Source organism: Aedes aegypti, chromosome 3, assembly GCF_002204515.2.
Source record: "Aedes aegypti strain LVP_AGWG chromosome 3, AaegL5.0 Primary Assembly, whole genome shotgun sequence".
Lineage (NCBI taxonomy): Eukaryota > Metazoa > Arthropoda > Insecta > Diptera > Culicidae > Aedes > Aedes aegypti.
This window is the reverse complement of record NC_035109.1, coordinates 65,574,116-65,594,282: the sequence shown is the minus strand read 5'-3', so window position 1 is coordinate 65,594,282 and position 20,167 is coordinate 65,574,116. Positions and strand designations below refer to the sequence as shown.

General features: G+C 41.8%; 1 protein-coding gene across 2 annotated transcripts in view; it reads right to left on the bottom strand.

Annotated features, from left to right (window-relative positions):
• Window positions 1-20,167, bottom strand: part of LOC5578745 (titin homolog) — a 43,873-nt gene that overhangs the window by 9,074 nt on the left and 14,632 nt on the right. For both annotated transcript variants that reach the window (XM_021850290.1, XM_001657060.2), the window contains exons 2-4: window positions 11,866-13,111; window positions 10,458-11,803; window positions 2,098-3,481 (exon numbers count right to left, since the gene is read on the bottom strand). In XM_021850290.1, coding sequence (XP_021705982.1) covers window positions 2,098-3,481; window positions 10,458-11,803; window positions 11,866-13,111 — 3,976 coding nt within the window. The remainder of the gene's footprint in view (window positions 1-2,097; window positions 3,482-10,457; window positions 11,804-11,865; window positions 13,112-20,167) is intronic.

Below are 20,167 nucleotides of genomic sequence, written 5' to 3'. Positions count from 1 at the left end.
AACACGATGTGGAATTACAGAGAAAGAAGACCGTCTTCGCGAGTTCAATCTTAGGGACAGATCATCTTGACAAACGGACACGAGGTCATCGAAAGGTGGTAGCAGCACTACGAGTAGCATCTGAATGGCACAGAGAATACAGGTTCAGAGGGTCATTCAGTCAGCAAACACACTATCGTTTATAATGAGATATAAGAGTACAAATGTGGAGGCGATATACACGCTCAATCACGATTTGCTTGTTCGGTATTTTGTATACTGTGTACGAATTGTAAATTATAAAAAATACCGAACATTAAGCTTTTTGATTGAAAACTTTTGAGGTTCAGTAACAATTTTCACTTTTTACTGAACTACGGTAAATGTCAGACCCAATTTTGCAACATTACCGAACAGGCCGAAAAGTCAGTAAAAACAATTACCGACTGTTTAGTAGTTGATGTTTTTTACTGTTTGTTTGTTTGTTTGTGTATTTATGACACTTTACACCAGAAGGGCGCATTCGTGTCGGACTTTAAAATTCAATTTAACAATTTACATTACAATTTTTTGAACAATATAGTATCATGTAAAAATTTCAAAAGTTTCTTGATGCTGTCTTCTTTATTATCAAGAGCCTCTCGGAGATTTTTTTTCGATTTTACATAAATGTAGGGTAAAAAAAACAAACAGCAACAAAAATAAAGCATAAACAACAAAACTTTCGATCCTTGGAGGCCTAATAAAGTGCTGTAAATATGATGCTTTTAAGGCAAATCAGCGTACGAGAAGCAGCCACAGGATATGATGTATAGTAATCTTTCCATAATTCGATAATGAAGGGACCATTGAGTTGGAGAGATATCGCGTTACAGAATATATAAAACATTGGTTCTTCCGGTGGCTCTCTACGGGCAAGAAGCGTGGACGCTGATCATCTGACCGGAAAGCGATGTTTTCGAGCGTAAAGTGCTGCGGATCATACTCAGTGGGAAAATCGGAAATGATGTGTGCCACAGATGCATGAATCACGAGTTGTATCAAGTGTACAAAGATGCAAATATGATCAAGCGTGTGAAATACGGCAGACTTCAGTGGGCTGGTCACTTAGTGCGAATGTCAGAAGAAAGAATTGCGAAAATAATATTCAGCAGGGAACCAGGTAGGGGTTGGCGACTTCGTGGAAGACCACGAATACGCTAACTGTACGCAATGGAAGAGGACCTGGCGACTCTAAACTTCCGGGGCAATTTGAGAAGTATCGCCCAAGCAAGACCGACAAAGATGAAGTTCTATAATACGCCCGTCAATGTCGTGACCGTCAAAGCAAAAATTTGCCCAACTCCAGTGGAGGCGTTATTATCAAATCCCAATGAGATGAAACAGTGAAACATATCGGAATCCAAAGATGGTCATCGCATTGGCCAACTTGTGCCCCAAAGGCACTAAACTAGAGAAATACAAGGCAAACGTTCCTGATCTTATTTTAAGTTTTCTGCTGGGGCAAAAAACCAAAACAAAAAGTGTACTGTTGTTAGATGCTTCTTTTGCGAGACTAGTGCCTTTGAAGTTTTAGTACAATCTTGCAAGTTGGATTCAAAACTGTTTCACCTTAAAATTACCTGGTTGATTTTCTGCCTTTATAGTCTGTTCGCCTTCTGATATTTTCAGTCTTAAAAATTTGCCTTCTGATTTTTTTATTTCCACCTTATCCCTAGATGCGTTGGTAATAGTAAACACAAATCTTCAACAACCAAAATTGTTTAATAACAAAACTTGTCAGAAATACTCCTGTAACTTACTAATAATCGAAAGAGAACAACAAACTAGTTTCTCTTTCACAGGCAGGACATGTTCTTGCTTTGTTCAACCTAGGCGATACAACAAGGAACGCCAAAACGATTAAATTGATTTTAATATGGGTCTGTGAGATTTAAATCTAAATAGTCACCATTTCGCAACAAATAGTGATTTCCGAAAATGTCAGGAGGGTAGTTCGATCTTGTAAAGTATTTTTACTTTTGATTCTCTCCGTAAAGCGACACCTAGTTGATCCAAAACTGTGGAGCGACTGTACTTGGTATGTAATCCCTTCCTGCTCTCCCGGAGCAAACTTACCTTCGACCCCGACGTCCCTTCTTGGCACCGACACCGCCCGAGTAGCCAGCCTCCGGCGTGACCGGCGTTTGTGGTTTGTCTGCGCCTCGCCTGCGCGATGACCGGGAACCCTTCTCGGCACTCGTCGCCGATGCTTCTTCCGGCGTTTGCATAACCGGTGTGTTGGCGCCCCGCCTGCCACTGGTCTGAGGGGACTGCATCGAGGCGCTCTCGTCGGTTGCTCCCTCGGCCGCTTTGCATGCCTTGTTGATGTGCTTGGCTTGTTCCTCGGTGAGATACATGTCGGAGGAGGTCACCTCGACGATACCGGTGTCGATCTTCACACTGTACACCACTTCGTTGGAATCGTTTCGCTTGATTTCTTCCACGATACCCGGTTCATAGGTATCATCTCCGGTTAGAGCATGGACTGAATGACCCATGATTGGCAAGGTGTCTTTTTCACCAAACACAATTACATCCCTGGCGAGCGCCTTGGAAGCACCGTCTTCGAAAACGATCATATATTTGTTGTCTCCTTTGAAACCAGCAACCTTTCCGGCATAGTACTTCCGGTCCGACCACCGAGCGAGACAGCACTGTTCGTCTTCCTTCTTGACAGCAGGTTCATCGGTTTCGGTTGCTTCCGATTCTGCTTTTGCTCCCTTCTTTGCCTGTTTGGCGGGTTGTTTCGATTTCGGCGCTTCCTCCTCTGTGGTTTCTGAATCAGTACGGGACCGCTTCTGACCTCGTACGGAAGCAGGTGTAGCGCTGGTTTTCTTGGCTGCCGGTCGTCCCCTGGGCGTTTTCATAGGTGTAGCAGGCTCGGCATCAGAATCTTCCTTGGAAAGGGCCTTCTTGATCTTGGTAAACTCTTCGATCATTAGAGTGGCCAATGCTTGGGCACCCCGGACAGTGTGTTTCATTTTCGGTAGCGAAGCCTTAATTTGACTGGTTCCGGAAGATGCTTCGGTGGCGGTGGAATGCGACATTGCTGAATCAGTTGTAGGGCGTGCCGGAGGAAGCGAAAACGGTCCCAAACTACCGACGCTGCCGTTGGAGGACTGCTTGGAGGAATCAATTCCCGTGAGGTCTTGAGTAGAACCCGCTGTCGCGCTCGATGCTGCGACAGTTTTGTTTTCCATCTTCTCGATGGATAAAAATTGCAACTCGGCACCGTCGAACCAAACATTGACTTCATACAATGCCTCGTCCGATGTGAGGGCCGGTACGAGATCCAGCTTATTGACCACCGTGGAGGGGGTATCCGTTGTAGAAACATTAGTGGGAGTGACGGTGGATTTATCTTCTAGCTCTGAACCGGAAGTTGAAGAAATGCCGTTGAACTTTCTAGCATTGGTGGCGTACAGGTTTATTTCATCAGCTGTGTTGAGAGCAGAAGAGGCTGCAAATAAAATTAAGATTTTGAGCATTTGTTTGAAATTCTTAGGCATGGTACACAAATTACGTAACGCTAAAAATCAAGTTTTTTTAACCACCTCTAGGTAACAATAAGTAATATTTAACCGAATCCCCTTCCCTCTAATTACGTAACGCTCCTCAAGACTACCCCCTTGTTTTTTCAAATTTATTTGACACGCCTTCAGCCTGAATCACAAATCGATCACGTTTTGATTGATGGAAGACACTTCTCGGATATTATCAACGTCAGAACCCGTGGCGCAAAAATCGATTCGGACCATTATCTTGTGATAATTAAAGTACGCCAAACACTTTCCGTTGTGAACAACATTCGGTACCGACGCTCGCCATGGTACAATCTGGAACGACTCAAGCTAAGCGAAGTACCATTGGTACTTCATGTACCTGCAGGTAGACCCCTCTATGTGGTCCTTAGTATCTTGCCTAGCAACTCCTATCCATAGTTCCTCTTGGTACTAGCAGGGATACGAGCAACCTTAGGGAAGATAGGGTAACCAATCCCGGTAGAAACTTTGGTCGTATGCTGACATGGAAGGAAGGGTTTGCTTGTGCAAACAAGGAGCGTCTGTTGGCCCTCCGAACGTTTAGGAGGATTGGTCCTTCGGAAATCTAGGGGATTGGTGTCAGCCCCCGCAAGCTAACCGTAAAAATACATCAGCACAGGTACGTCAACGAGAGGATACAAACCCGAACAATCGGCAAGGATCATAGCGAATGGAAACTCGGTAGGTAGAACCGCAAATATCTTCATTTTCAATGGTGCAAACGTTTAGAGGTAACCATACCATCTACCAGAGCTGCGGCACGTGAGCTGAGAATAGCTTTTATAGTGGATATGCGATTTACAAAGGCGCAAGCTAAGAATTAAAGGTCGATTCTTTAACTTTAGTATAATCAACGTGCATAGCCCACACTCTAGAAGTACTGATAACGACAAGGACGCATTTTAAGAGTAGATTGAATGCGAGTACGACCGCTGCCAAAGCGACGACGTCAAGATATTGTAGGCGATCTAAACGTTCAGGTTGGCTAGGAGGAGGAGTTCAGACCGACGATTGGAAAGTTCAGCGCCCACCGGCTGACAAGAACAGTCTACGACTGATAGATTTCGGCGAAATCTATTTCGCTGTCTCCAAGAATATGGCCATTCGTAGCACTTATTCCCAGCACAACCTCCTGTATCTGGAGATCACCTTAGCAGACAGAATCACAAATCGACCTTGTTTATCGAGCAAAACGGCACTTCTCCGACATAACCGACGTCAGAACCTATCGTAGTGCTAACATTGACTCTGACCAGTGATGGTGAAATTGTGTCCAAAACTTAAACCATCCGTCATCAACGCCCGCCTTGGTACAATCTAGCGAACCGAAACAACCAGATGTCACCAATGCGTACACGGGAAAAAATTCTGTAGTAAAAACTAATATTTTAGCGGACTACGCCCATTCTTAAAACTACCATGGAATTTCATGCCATTTTACCATGTTTACGGTACATCTCACCACATTACTGGTACATTCGGCAGAAATCATTTTCACCAATCTGATTTCGACTACAGACATGGTAAAATCAAGCGTATTTCTGGTCTGCTGAAAATTGCCGGTGCGAGCGCTTAAGTTAACCCCCTAAAATGGTAGTTCTTACCGCACAATTTTTTTGCGTGTACGTGCAGCATCTTGAGGCAGCGCTACCGGATGAGGGCGAGCACGATGGGGCCCCTCTTGAGGATTGCAGGAGGACAGTCAAAGCAGTCATTAACGACGCTGCCGAAAGTATTGTCGGATACGTGGAAAGAGGTGTTGGTTGGTTTTGGAGGCCAGGATGTTTTGGAGAAGAATGCAGCGCGGGCTGCAATGCTACAGCATGGTACGCAGCAAAACGTGGAACGATACAGACTGAAACGGGAACAGCAAACCAGTCTATTCCGGGACAAAAAGCCCCGCCTGGAAGAGATGGAATGCCAAGAGATGGGGTTGCTGTACCGTTCTCAAGACAAGCGGAAGTTCTATCAGAAGCCCAACACATCCCGCAAAGGCTTCGTGCCGCGAACTGAAATGAGCCGGGTTAAGAAGGGGAGCATCCTAACGAACGGACGCGAGGTGATCGAAAGGTTGGAGCAGCACTACAATGAACACCTGAATGGCGCAGAGAACACAGGCACAGAAAGTCTGGACAGCGAAGCAGATGGCTACGTCAGCACAGCGGACAGTGGCAACCAACCAGCTGCTACGATGGGGGAAGTTAATGAAGCTATTCAACAGCTTAAGAACAACAAGGCCGCTGACAAGGATGGTATTGGGCCGAACTAATCAAATGGGTCCGGAGAGGTTAGCGGCTGATAGTCAGAATCTGAAAGACGGAACAGCACGAGGCACGATTTTCACAAGATCCGGACAATTTGTCTGCTTCGCGGGCGACATGGATTCATGGTTCACCCGCCTAAAATGCGAAGCAACAAGAGTCGGATTGGTGAATGCGTCAAAAACAAAGTACATGCCGGTTTTTTTCTCGCACTTCTAGCAAAAGCTAAAAACATTCACCATCCAGGACTATCTAGCCGAAGATTGGGATTTCGCTGTGGTTCTCATTCTTATGTCTACTAAAACTAATCCGGTTCGCTTAGTGGTTGTGAAAGAGGAAAAAAAACTCAATCAAACCACATATAATCGGCTTTGGAAAGAAGCATATGTGTCCCCCGGAATTAGCTCATGGTATTACTTCGGGAGACGGGGGCTTCTATTTTTTAACGCCGCTATACTTTAAGCTCTTCGCTTCTATTGATTCCTTTCTTAAACTCGCTACCTCTCGCTCTCTTTGGTCCCCCGGCGACGGAGGTTGTCCACTAGTTCCGGTGGGGGAAAACGGCCGCACTGTGGGGTCCCGTCTACCAGCGGATATCGCAGGGGAAATTTCACGCTATGTGCAGTCTTCGTCTTAAGTTGCAGATGTGGTCTGACAATTTCGGTTTGGGAATGACGTCCGCCCTGTCGGCGCCCTACATACCCGAAGCTCCTCTTCATTCTTCGTCGGCTGGCTTGTCAGGTACCGAGGTCGTTTCGACGATTCCGCTTGGGGGATGACTTCCGGTTCATCGGCGCCCCTACGACTCAAGGCCATTCCGCACTCATTTCTTCTTATTACTTCGTTAGGCTGGCATTCAAGTGCCGAATTCGGTCCGACGATTCCTGTTGAAGGATGACTTACAGTTTCTTGGCGCTCCGACGATCCGAAGCCAAGCATTGATCTCTACGCTTCATGTTGCTGCTCTACTCTCCACTTCCGCTGTAGTGCCGACAATATCTGTGTCCTTGTCCTGTTCGCGGCATTCCACTTATCCGCGTCGTTGCACATTCGTTGGATGACATTGTCAACGTTTACATCGTCACCAAGAATGGCTTTCATCTCCTCTTGTACCAGATCGAATCGCGAGCGTGCAAAAATTATGTGCTCCGTGTTGATGCATTCGGGACAGGATGACGACCTTGTGGGGCCGAACCTGTGCAAGTATTGTCTGAAACAACCATGTCCAGACAAAAGTGCGTCAAGTGAGAATTTACTTCGCTATGTGGTCTGACAGACTCGGGAAAAGACGATGTGTCCATTAGTGGGGGACAAAATTTAGATTCTCGCTCCAGTCCACTTTTTGAATTGCTTTTGGGTCCCATAACAACTGTGCAAAATTTCAGCTCGATCGGAGAAACTATATTTTAGCGCCAGCCGTTCAAAGTTTGTATGGGATTTACTATGGGAAAACTTACTTTTACAAAGAAAAATCGCAATCGCCAGAGGTCGCCCATTGACATCTATAAAAATTCTGTACACAGACCACGATAGGTATTTTCACGATGAAGAATATTGCTGAAGATCGCGAAATAATCCAACACTTGTAAAAAAAGTTATTCAATGATAACCTATTGGCAATGCAACGTTTATTAACACGTAAAGGAATAACAATAATAACAAAATCGGGCAAAATTTCCGAATAGTCTATGCTTAATAACTTTTTTCACAAGCATCGGATTGCTTTGCGGTCTTCCGCAATGTTGTTCATCGTAGAAATACCTATCAAGGTCTGTGTTCAGAATTTTTATAGAGGTCATTGGGCGACCTCTGGTGATTTTTCTTTACAAAAGTAAGTTTTCCCATAGTAAATCCCATACAAACTTTGAACGGCTGGCGCTAAAATATAGTTTCACCGATCGAGCTGAAATTTTGCACAGTTGTTATAGGACCTAAATGCAATCCAAAAAGTGGCCTAGAGCAAGAATCTAAATTTTTCATATAACCGTGTCCCAGGCTAGTGTCCATCGTCCAGTCGTAGCTTGATCCCACTGGCTCTACCATTTCCTGGTGGTATCAGCACGTACTCTTTCTCGGACTTCTCTTGTGTGGCGGTCCCTGTACACTCCCGCACCAAATTAACGATGTACAAAATCCTAATAAGACCGTTTGTCCAGTACGGGCATAAAACGTGGACTTGGCTCTTGGAGTTTTCGAACGTCAGTTGCTTAGGACGATGTTCGGCGGCGTGCAGGAGAACGGGTGTGGCGGCAAAGGATGAACCACGAGCTCGCCCAACTCTACTGCAAACCCAGTATCCTGAAGGTGATTAAAGCAGGAAGGATACGCTGGGCAGTGCATTTTGCAAGAATGCCGGACAACAGCCCTGTAAAGATGGTGTTTGTTTCGAATCCGGTCGGAACAAGAAGGCGTGAGGCAGCGTGCTAGGTGGATTGACCAGGTGCACTAGGATCTGGAGAGGCGGTCATGAACTGAGTGAATAGGCGATATATATTGTTGGCGAGGTTCTGTCAAATTAATTGATGTAGAACCAAATCAATAAATGATAGAAGGTGCTATTATCCCATGAAACGCGTAAGTTCTACGAGATACGAAATGCATCTTACAAAGACTTTGTGTCGAGAGCCGATATTTGACGGAGTAAGGATGGAGGTGTCTTGACGGACGATCGTGAAGGATTGAAAGGCCGCACACCTAAATGTCGCAGAGGTGAAAGACCAAGGCAGCAAGAAGAATAGCTTCATCGGTACAGCAGACGAGGGAGATGTGCCAACTCCAAGAGCCAAGTGAAGTTAACCCTTTCTTTCCACAGCTTTGTTCGACAATTTAGTGCAAAAGTTGTTCGACAAAAGTGCTTGTTGCAAATAAGCTAAATTATTCAAAATCACTATAAAAATATATTGTTTTTCAATAGTTAATTGATTGTTTTTCAATAGTTTGACCGGTTTTTGCGGGAAACTGACAACGATGCATAAGTCCTGTATGAAGATATCGGGTGCGATATCGGACCTGTATGGAACACGCAAAGGCCTTCGACAAGGCGATGGTCTTCCTGTCTCCTGTTCAATACTGCGAAAGAATGTGTTATGAAGCGGGCGGGCACGCTCTTGAATAAATCCAACCAATTCATTTGTTTCGCCGACGACGTGTACATTGTCGGAAGGGGTCTACCCCGTTTGGCATAATGCCATTTGGCATAATGCCGTTTGGCATACAGTCGTTTGGCATAAAGTCGTTTGGCATAATAGTCGTTTGGCATAACAGTCGTTTGGCATAATAGTCATTTGGCATAATGGTCTTTTGGCATAATTTGAAAAAGGAAGATACTGCAGTGGTACAGTAATATGCCGTACCATAAGATGCGTCATCAAATTCCATGTTCCTTTTTTTTCAAATGACATGGAATAACTTAGGCGTTGGATATATTTTTGTTAAGGTGAAGATGAATCAAAGCCAAACTTCAAATTTTAAAGAGCACGGATCTAGAGAACCGAACACTCATTCGAGCTGAAAACTTAGGGCCGATTTCTTCACCTTCGCTTAGGCAGTAAACCACGTTTACCCATATAGTTAAACTGGGTTTAAGGCTTAAGCAGTTGTGAAGAAATCGCTTATTAATCAATTGGTCACCACCAGCTAGTGATCAATCGATTAAGTTTTCAGCCTGAACGGATGTTCGGTTCTTCAGATCCATGCTCTTGAAAATTTGAGGTTTGGCTTCGATTTATCTTCACCTTAAAAATGCGTAATAATATCCCGGACTTAATGACCCCGGAAGTCATGTATGATGCAATTCCAAAAGAGCTTTATTGAATATTGGTTTCCTTGAAAAATGATGATTAGAAGTATGTCCTATCACTAACTGACAACGGAATGTACGATCGTGAGCAGTTAATACACACCCCTTTGCTTAATGGAAGGAATTTGATCAAATTCAATGTTTTTCACAATTATGCCAAACGGCTATTATGCCAAATGGCGATTATGCCAAACGACCGTTATGCCAAATGGCATTATGCCAAACAGCTATTATGCCAAACAGCTATTATGCCAAACGACTGTATGCCAAACGGCTTATGGAGGATTAAAATGAACCACGGTGAACCCAGTATCCATAAAGTCGCCAAAGCTGTAAGCAAAAATAGCTCGAGTCCAACCAGTAGACGAAGAGGATCGCAATGAGCTAGGTGGTTTGACCAAGTGGAGAAGAACTTTGGAAGTGTGGGACAATCGAGAAACTGGAGACAAGCAGCCATGGAGTTTATTGGCATAGGGCCATCAAAAGTAGAGTAAGTATAAATTATTATGATGCTTTTTATGATAATATTAAATATCTAAAAAAGTCTTCGTTTTGATATAGTGCTATCAAAATTTATAATTATTCTGTTTGTTTTCATACACAATTTTGATCTCATATTTAGTTATGAAGATTGTTGTTAACTGGAACAGAAGTTATCATATACAATGATATCACAACATCAAAATTAGTTTCCAATTAGTTTTAATTCTCTGCTAGGGCAGAACATCCCCCCCTTTAGTCTCTCCTTATTGTAACAAAAAGTAATCGAAGCTCGATGTCCTTTCCCCTCCCCATTCATGCGTTACGTAATTTGTGTACGATAGCTTATCTTACCTGTGCAAGAGTCGACCTCAGATGATTCCGTCTTCGAGCTGCTGCTGTCTTTGACCGTTACGCTTGTGTCGTCACTCGTATCGGTCACCAATTGCTTGACTTCCGCCGGAGGAGGTTTCGAAGTTCCAGAGGTGGAAGCAACAGCTGCCTCCTTCTCATCGGCAATAGATTGGTCACCTACCGTAATAGCACTATGATCCTCATCTGCTTGATGACTGTCCGAGTGCGAGATTTTGCTGACGTTCTCCGAGCTGATTTCAAACTGCTTCTGGATTGGGGTGGAGTTGTAAACATTGCTGGAACTGACGGCAGCATTCGGAGTACTGCTTCCGTTGGAAATGAGATCCAGTCGCTGCTTTAGTCGATCGGCCATTTTATCCGAACTGGAAGTGGGCAAGGAACACTCAATACTGTCGTCTAGAGTTTTGGAGGCATCTACTTTCGAGTCATCGGTAGAGGCTTCTCCGGCATCCAAGTTTTTATTGTGCTCGGAAACAGTGGCTGTGGTTTCGCTCTGGCTGTCCGCAGCCGTGGCAGTGTCATCCTTAGCTATGGATTCAATCAGCTCTTCACTGGTGGTGTTCATGCTTTCTGTGACATTCGGATCCGGTTTACTCTGACTCGGAGCAGCGGAATCGACTTCCATCTTTTCATCTTCCTGTTCGGCATCTTTCTGAGCGGGTTCTTTTTCAGCAACTGGCGCAGAAGTCGGCTCAGAGGCTGCTTCCACCGTGGGTTCTTGCGGTTTGGCATCCGAAGTTGCTGCTGCGCTTTCTTCTGTGCATTGGTAAGCTTCTTTCTTGGTGCACGGTGGTTCCGGAGCGTCAACCTTCGAGGACTCTTCGACAACCGGTTCACTGTCAACTTCCATCGGTTCTTCTTCCTTTGCTGGCGCAGAAGCCTCAGCGGCAGTGGCAGGAACTTCTGGGGTAGAGTCAACTTCCTGAGTAACAGTGGGCTCGGTTGAAGGTTTTTCGTCCGAGCTTGTAACCGTTTCAACCTCACATGGCTTTTCAGTAGGTTGTTCGGGAACAGCGGAAACAGCAGAATCGACTTCGGTGGAAGAAGGAAGAACCTGCTCCTCTTTCTTCTCGGAGGAGGAACTGATGGCGTCGTCGGATTTTTCTTCTACAACAGCAGGAGAAGAGCTTGTCGGTTGTTCCTCTTGAGACGATTCGGTGTTGGGTTCCGTATCAGGAAGTGCCTCGGACTCGGATTCAGCTTCCTTGACCGCTTGTTCCGATACAGACTCGGAAGTTGCTTCCTTTTCTTCGGATGCTTTCGGAGCTTCTTCAACTGATTCCGAAGTTGTAGGTTCTTCGGTTGAGTTGACGGCATCAGTTTTTCTGTTAGTAGAAGATAAATCGTTAGTAAAATTGAACCAAATATTAAACCACATTAAACTTACTTTACTTCATCAACCTTCTTCTCGGACTCTTCCTCTGCAACCACAGCGGATGATGCTTCTGCCGCTTCCTCAGCTGGTTTTTCCTCCGAAACACTTGCAACGGTCTCCTCAGTTTTAGCTTCTTCCTCAACCTGTTTTTTCTCTTCGGTCACCGCCTCTGAGTCGACTTTCGCTTCGGTTTCAGCTGCCTTTTCTGGTTCGGCACTCACTTCGGAAGACTCCGTCGCAGAAACTACTGGCGTAGAATCCACTTCCTCCTTCGGCTCAGCGACTGCAACTTCTTCTGCTTTCGCAGGTTGCTCTTTTACTTCGCTGACTTCCATGGGTTCCTCTACCTCTTTCGCAACTGCATCCTCCTTTGGCTTTTCTTCAACCGACTTCTCATCTTCTTTAACAGACTCTTCAGATGGAACCTTTTCCTCGGTTTCTTGCGTGGATTCCTTCTCCTTTGGCTCCTCTTCTGTCACAGTCGACTCGGCAACAGGAGCACCTTCTGTTTTAGCAGGTTCTTCAACCTTTTCGACAGATTTTTTGTCGGCTTCATTATCCTTGGGCGCTTCCACAACCTCGGCTTCAACTGCCTTGTCTTCTGGCTTAGCTTCGCTGGCCTCCGTCTTTTCAACCGAATCAACTTCCTCATCGACATGAGCCTTCTTCGTAGATGGTTCGGTAGTTTGCGATTCATCGTCCTGTGAATGACGACGTTTCACCGAGCTTGTGGGTGCATCTGCTTCTTCCTGAGTCGGAGTACCATTCGACGTGGGTTCAGTCGACGAAACTTCCTCCTTCTTGTTTTCACTAGCATCCACTTCCATCTTTTCCTCTACTTCCTTCTTCGGTTCGTCTTCCTGCAGGAGTTCCGCTTCATTTTCCTTCTCCAAACCATTTTGGTGGTTCGTTTCAACGGCTTCAGTGGCAGTGGCAGCAGCTTCTTCCTTTTTCTCTTCGGTATCGGGTGAAGCTTCCTCCTCGCCCTTCTCCATGGCTTCCAACCTCTGAATGAGGTCGTCGTTCTCCATGTCCGTATCGTTCGTAGATGCAGCAGTGCCGTCAGCGGATGCTTTGTTCACTGCCTCGGTGGAGTCGGTGTCGATTTTATCCAACCGTTCCAGAAGGTCGTCCTTCTCCAGAGGAACGTCCAATGCTGGTCCATCCCCGCCTCCTTTGAGGGAAGCCGCCGACTTCAACTCATCCGCCAGCTTCTCCTTCAAAACGGCCGGATCCTGGGGTTCTCCGGAAGTTGCACCTGTTATAGAAAGGTGGAAAAATGGTTTTATGAAGTTTAAAACTTGTCAATTGAGGGAGAAAATACGAATAGTCGTCAGCAGTTAGGCGTCCATTTATAGGAGATCAAATGTGCGAATTTTTGACTAAAAAACAGGACGGAATTGAAAAAGACTAGGAGAAGTGGATGAACTTGTCATTCAAATACTTGTCAATTTTCATAGAATCATAGGAGCAGGGAGATAAAAGACAAACAAGAAAAATGTCTCCAGTAGAAAGGAAGGTAGCATGTAAGTCGAATTCTATTCTTGACACTATTGATTCACTTCTGCAGTGGGGCATCAACTCTACAAGTACATGGTTGCAGATAGAGATAGTGGTAGTTTTATTGGAAGTTGCGCTTTAAAGTTTTGTAATTTTCTCAATTATAGTGTGCTCTCAAATGCTTGTGACATGGTACAACAAATGCTGTGAAATGACTTTAGTTTTATCGTGACAACCCAGACAATGTACGTATAACGAAATCACCTTTTGCGTTATGCGATGCTTATACGTGCAAAGTTTCACGTATAAGATGTCGCGAAAAGGCCATATGCATACAGAAGTGGAGGCGATATACGTGCATATTTTATTTGATGCAAAACAGCATGCAATGCGAGTGTGTAGATTTTATTGCGAACTTATATGTAATCTTATGCGACTCAATTTGTGATAAAAAAAAAACTAATTTGACAGCTGCTACGGATTGATCCGACTTCATTATACGAGTTTACGGGACGCAACCAAATGTACATATTAACTCATAAAATAGCGTTTTATGCGAGGAAATTCATGTGTCAAACGATTTCATCCACCATGCAGTGCGGGTGTGATGCAGTTTGTATGAATAAACGACTTTTTCCGTAAAATGTTATGCGACTTCCGGTTGTCTGGGAAGTTTATAAGTCACACTTAGGGATACTGGAACGTACCGGGAATAAAATCCAGGAACCTTCAATAAATCTATTTTAATGGACCAACACAAAATTTGTAAAGTACTGGTATGTTCCGTTTTTATCAACACGATCGGCAATTTTCAGTTGACAAAAACGGAACCGTGACAAAAACGGAATAATTTCCTTAGACAAAATATTTTACAAATATGAAAAGAAAATTGCAGTTTTGTCAGGATAATACACATTTTCATCATATAAATGCACAGTATTGATGTTTAGGAGTTGTGAGGAGCATTTAGATTGTTCATTTTTATAGGTTCGTAATGAGAGTTGATTGCAGATTCCTATCAATCAACATGATTTTGAAATAAGTCATAAATAGTTTTGGTTTTCTTGGATAGTCCTTTGCACCATAAGGTGCGTCATATTTGTAAAAATAACTACAAGAAAGTGGGTCAAGCTAATCATTGTTTTTTTTTTTTCAAGAAAGGTTAAACAAGAAACAACTTCTTTTTCTACTGTGCATCCTCATCGTTCTGATTCTTCTTCTTTATAGCATTACATACCAACTAAGAGCCTTCTTCTCAACTTAGTGTTATAACACTTTCGCGGTTATCAAGGGACATGTTTTGGTTTTTTGGCCACACCCGACTGGCGATTAAATGTGGAGTTATGTTTCGAGAGTTTTGCAAACTGAAACAAATATTCACGGTTTCCTGTGCTTTGAATTGCCAAAATCTTATCAATAAAATGACTGTGGTGATCTTTCTTCTAAAGTTATTACTACCAATATCGACAGGGATGCACTAATCGCCAATCTAGAGCAGCACCTCCATCGCCTTTTAGCTTTACGTTCGATCACGAATAGACTGGCAATAAACTAACCTAAAGTTCTAGTTTTTCATCAAAATAATATTAAATACTAGTGATCCCGTTAAACTTAGGTTCCTGGCTGCTGAAAAATGGCATGCAATTTCCAATACAAAACGACAGATTAGTTTTCAATTGTTTTTCTAGTTATTCCAAATCGTTTCCTTTATTCAAACACGTCGGCCAATACACTTGACCAATGCGACAGTGAAATAATCATATAAGTCTATAGCCCGTTCTTAGGCCATTTCGTGACACACAAACACCATTCCATTTTTATTTATATAGATGGTCGTCAAAAACACAAAAGTGTACAAAATCTAGAACAAGCATCAGCAAATTAGAACTTTTTGATAAGGAACTCTTTTGTAAAGTTTTATGAATAAGCATATGGCTGTTGCTTTAAGACTTCTAATTAACTTTTTAGTCTCCATGTGGGGAAGGGGTTCATGACTGCTCAAAAATAAAGATCCCAGTAAATTTGGGATGGCAACGTGCGTGACGAGGGAACGTTCAGTATCAAAAGTTCCCAAATTGTCAGCCCGTTACCCTCTTCCTCGATGCCAACTTATTATATGGAGATTCCAAAATTTTCTATAGATTGCTTAGTTTTTCTGGACCTCTTCCCCTACTCGTTGGAACAGGATCTTATCAATGGCTGTTTGCTATAATTTGTGCAATACTATCGAGTTCGAAGATAGAAGATATTGTACAAAATATGACGGGGTCGACAGTCTTATCAAAATTAATTAAGCTTGATCATGTTTCTTGCCGTTGCCCGAAAATTCATGAGTTCATTCCCAAGTGCATCTCTTATGAAAAAGAACTGAACATACATGGGATCGTCCATTAATCGCGTAAGGAGCTATTATTATTATAGCAAAATATTTTTTATTTTCATACAAAAAATCATACCATAGGAGGGGGTTAAAAAATCGCCAACATTGTCTCACGTACTTAATTGACTGTTAGGCTGTCTATCAAATTTACATGGATAATTCGTTGATGTCATGTTATATAAGAAAAAGGAGAGGTACGTATTCAACTAATTACAAGTGCCCGTTGTTGCTAGGACGTGGCCAGATCAACTCTCGATTGTTGGAGGATGGGTCAATCTTGTCCAACAAACCATGCCAAATTTGAAAACTCCAAGATTAGTGAATAAGGAGTCAAACCTTATTGAATCGTATATGACTTGACACATACCATGCATCGTAGGTGCTCAACATTAACATAATGTCGAACATTCAACTCTCAGGCTATTGAAAAGCATTTAAATTGCTTCAAACTAAGTATTTAGTTTATATTCTAAACATTTTGAAAAAAAAAAAAAACAATTTTTGTTTGTTGATAAAAACGGAATAATTTGTTGACGAAATCGGACCGTGACAAAATCGGAACGTGGTAAACACACCTGTAGACCCAAATTTTTAATAATTCTATTTTCACATTTAATAATTCTATATTTTTGACAAAAAATACATACCGCAATAATAGGGCAATGAACATAGCTTTTTGGCCATTGTTGTGGTATCTGTATATCGAACTCAAAAATTCGAAATTCCAATAGTTATACTAAATGTAATTATAAACATCAAATCTATAGTCAACTCGATAGTCTCTTGGATCGCAGTTGCACTGGTTTTGTGTTCTATAACTGGATTCCTTCCTAGCTCGATGGTCCCTTCAATATCGAGTTAAGGAGAGTTGACTGTATTATCAAGGTACTATTTTGTGTAATTCATACCTTTATTCATTAGAACAAAAGATTTTAGTCTAAACTCTGTACTCTCTCTCTTATTTACAAAATTATTTTCCTGGTTTAAAAATGATCTCAATGAATAGTAACCGTATTATGCAGTAGTTTAAATAGGATCACCAAATCAGAATACCCAAACAATCTCATTGTAATAAAAGCTTTGACATTGTTTTGAAGTTCATGCAACCTCTAATCAACACTACAAAATACAGCGATCAAATATTAATATCATCGCTCCTCGCTGGAAAATATAATTCCAAGCCCAGGAAATTTCCCTTCAAGCTATGAATGTATAAATAAGCCAATTTAAAAAAAAATGTTGTTGAACAAAACATTACGAAAGAAAAACTACTATTATTTCAGGTGATTACACCTGGTGCTTAAAATTTTGAACGGTACCGCATGCCAAAAATGAGCAATTTCTATGGAGATCGATATTGACTATTATTATTCTGAACACAACTGTATGTCAAAATATGAAAGTTTATGGAATAGGGTGATCAAAGTAATTTGGACAGACCGTTACGCGTATATAATTTGGCCATTTACGGCAAAATCAAATGGAAGTGGCCAAATTATATACGCGTAACGCTCTGTCCAAATTACATAAAACACCCTAAATGGAACCAACCCCAGATTGGTCCGCAATCCAGCGTTGCGGAGGATGTGTTTGCCGATGGCATTCGCGCCGTTCCCATATCGTCCCCTTGATGCTACAACTAGATAACTCGAAATTTGAAATTTTTGACTTCAATATGTCAAAACATTTTTCTTAATTAGATCTGCAAAATATCCACAGGTCTTAAGCGTATGATTCAAAATATACAAGTTAAAGATTATTTTTCAATCATAATCTCAGCGATTAACCATCACCTTGTTAAACGGTCATACTTTCAAAGTTGCACATCTAAAATTTTGATTTTCGAGTTATCTAGTTGTAGCATTAAGGGGACGATATGTTTATCGAGATTCCGCTTTAAATATTTTGATGACACTTTTGGCGTATCGAACCCACTCACCCCCCGTTTCGGTACGAAATTTTACAAGCAGATCAGGATGAGCGTACACAAACACTCGTGAGATGAGCTGCCGTAAATAAAAACACAAAACGAGATGAATCGCAAAGAAGTTACCTACTAGTGTGAATGTATGAGTGCCAACTCAGTTCCATACATTCTCCAGAAGCAAGGGATGTCCTTTACTTCTCGAAACTTCAATTAGTCGATTAATGTTCCGGATAACTGTTTTATGAGTCAGGAGGCCTTGAATCCAATATTCAAGTGGATGTACAATAATAATCGAAAAAAAAAACGATCAGCGTTGCTAAAATCTGAAATTTTCGTATCTCACGATCATCATCCATGAGCTGGCTCATCTGTTAGACTTTATATTTCTTTTTTTTTTTCACGCAAAGCATTTGCAGGACTGTTACAAAAACTTCAAAATCTTACCCGTGAAATTCACGATTTCTAAATTTTGATCCGCGACTGGAAGCACCAATCCGCGCAAAAAAAAAACACTTCATGTTTTTAACGTAGTTTACATTTTTGTTAAAAAAATCATTTTTCATTATGGTGCACCTTCTACTTTGGCACCGTCAAATCCTGTGTTCTTGGTCAGGGAATTTTGGACTCCTTCCTGATTATAACTTTTTTATACAAGAGGCAACACTATTACGATCATCCACCATACTTTTTTTAGTGGAAGAAAGCTATCCTAAAAGTTGGCTATTTCTTTTTCCAGGCAAAATTCTAGCCATTGCCATAGAACTTTCTTGGAGATTTGCTTCAAGGCATTCCACATAGATTGCTCAGATATTCCATCAATACTTCTCACTGAACTCATGAACGATTTCCTCCCGAAGCTCCTCATCTCCAAGATTCTCTAAAAATTGTTAGAGAATTTCTTTCAGTCTTTAATATTTCTAAAAATAGCATTTGGAATTCCTAGAATTATTTCAGGAATGCTTATAAACATATTTTTCAGGATGACATAGATTTTTTCCAAATTGTTTTCATTTTTTTTTCTTAGAATATCTTTGACAACTCTTCACGATGATTCGTTACAGGTATATTTTTTAGTTAATATTTTAGGATTACGATATGGATTATCCTTAGCTTTTCTCCCCGAAAAAATATCTATATATTCTCGACGGAATGCATTCAGGGCTTGAACAATGCAATGATTAGAAGGTTTCTAATGTTTCTCTTGAATTTGTCGTACCTACAGCAATGCTCCGAGGAACTCTTCTGAGAATTCATCTACGAGTATCTCTAAGTAATATCACAAATTGTCAATAGATTATCATGATTATTTCAAATGATATTCCTGAAATTTCTGCTTTTCAATGATTTTCTGGATTACTAAAAATAATCGATGAACTTTGAGAATCATCCTCAGAATTTCTGGAGAATTTTCTGGGTCCTGGTTCCATAGTCGAGTGCTTAGAGTCCACGGCTACAAAGCAAAGCCATGCTGAAGGTGTATTGATTTAGCATGATCAATTACTTTGCAGACAATAAACTCGTTTGATGTTGTAGTATTGATATTTTTTCCCTGACCTCAAGTGAAATTCCCTGATTTTCCCTGACTTTCCAGGTCAAAAATAAATTCCCTGACATTCCCTCACTTTCCAGGTTTTTCCAGGTAGTCGACATCCTGTGTTACAACAAAAAGGGAACAGCGCAATGTCGTCGTTACTATGCGTTGGTTGACAATTGATTCACAGACCCCTATAATTTAATAAATAATGCATTAATTATCAATTGATTACTTTTGATTACCATTGGTTTTGAACTACCTCTTCTTCCTCTCTCTCTCGTTATGCTAGTGAGGAGAAGAAGTACAAAACCAATCGCTTAGTGTTCTTATGAGCTTTCTTTGACAATTGATTATTTTAACATTTTTTTTTTTCAATAGACCAATTTTACATGTACTGGGTACGGAAAAATTTCCAGCCCGATAAGATCCTCAATCGACGGAATTTCAAAACACGACCCTCAGCTTTGCCTTGCTGGATAGCTACGCCTTTTCGACTATTTGGGCCCTTAAGCCAAGTTCTTACAAACAAGCAGTTAATAACATCCCTGTTTCAGTTAACAGAAAATTTTAGCGTTATGGCTTTTTTATGTTCAATAATTATGCGACCTTGCTTGTTGTTGTTGTGCGACATAAATACCATTATTATAATTTTGTAAGTGAACATTTTACAAGCATGTGCTATAGGCCTTTGCACTGATTTTGTATGGGATTTTGACTTTTGCTGGCCTAGAGGTAGATTTTTGTGGAGAGCCCCATACTGCCCAGCTTATAAAGGCATATGGAAAAAAAGTAGGCATTGAGAAAATAACGCTTAAATTAGAAGTTTGCCTTTGCATACAAATGTTCATAATTTACTACTAAATTCCGCACAAATTACTCATTTCACTATCTCGCCCCAAAAGCCATTGCTAACCGAGTGTGTAGATCGTTGTTTCAAGCAAACTAAACGAACGAGATAAAAAAACTATCACTA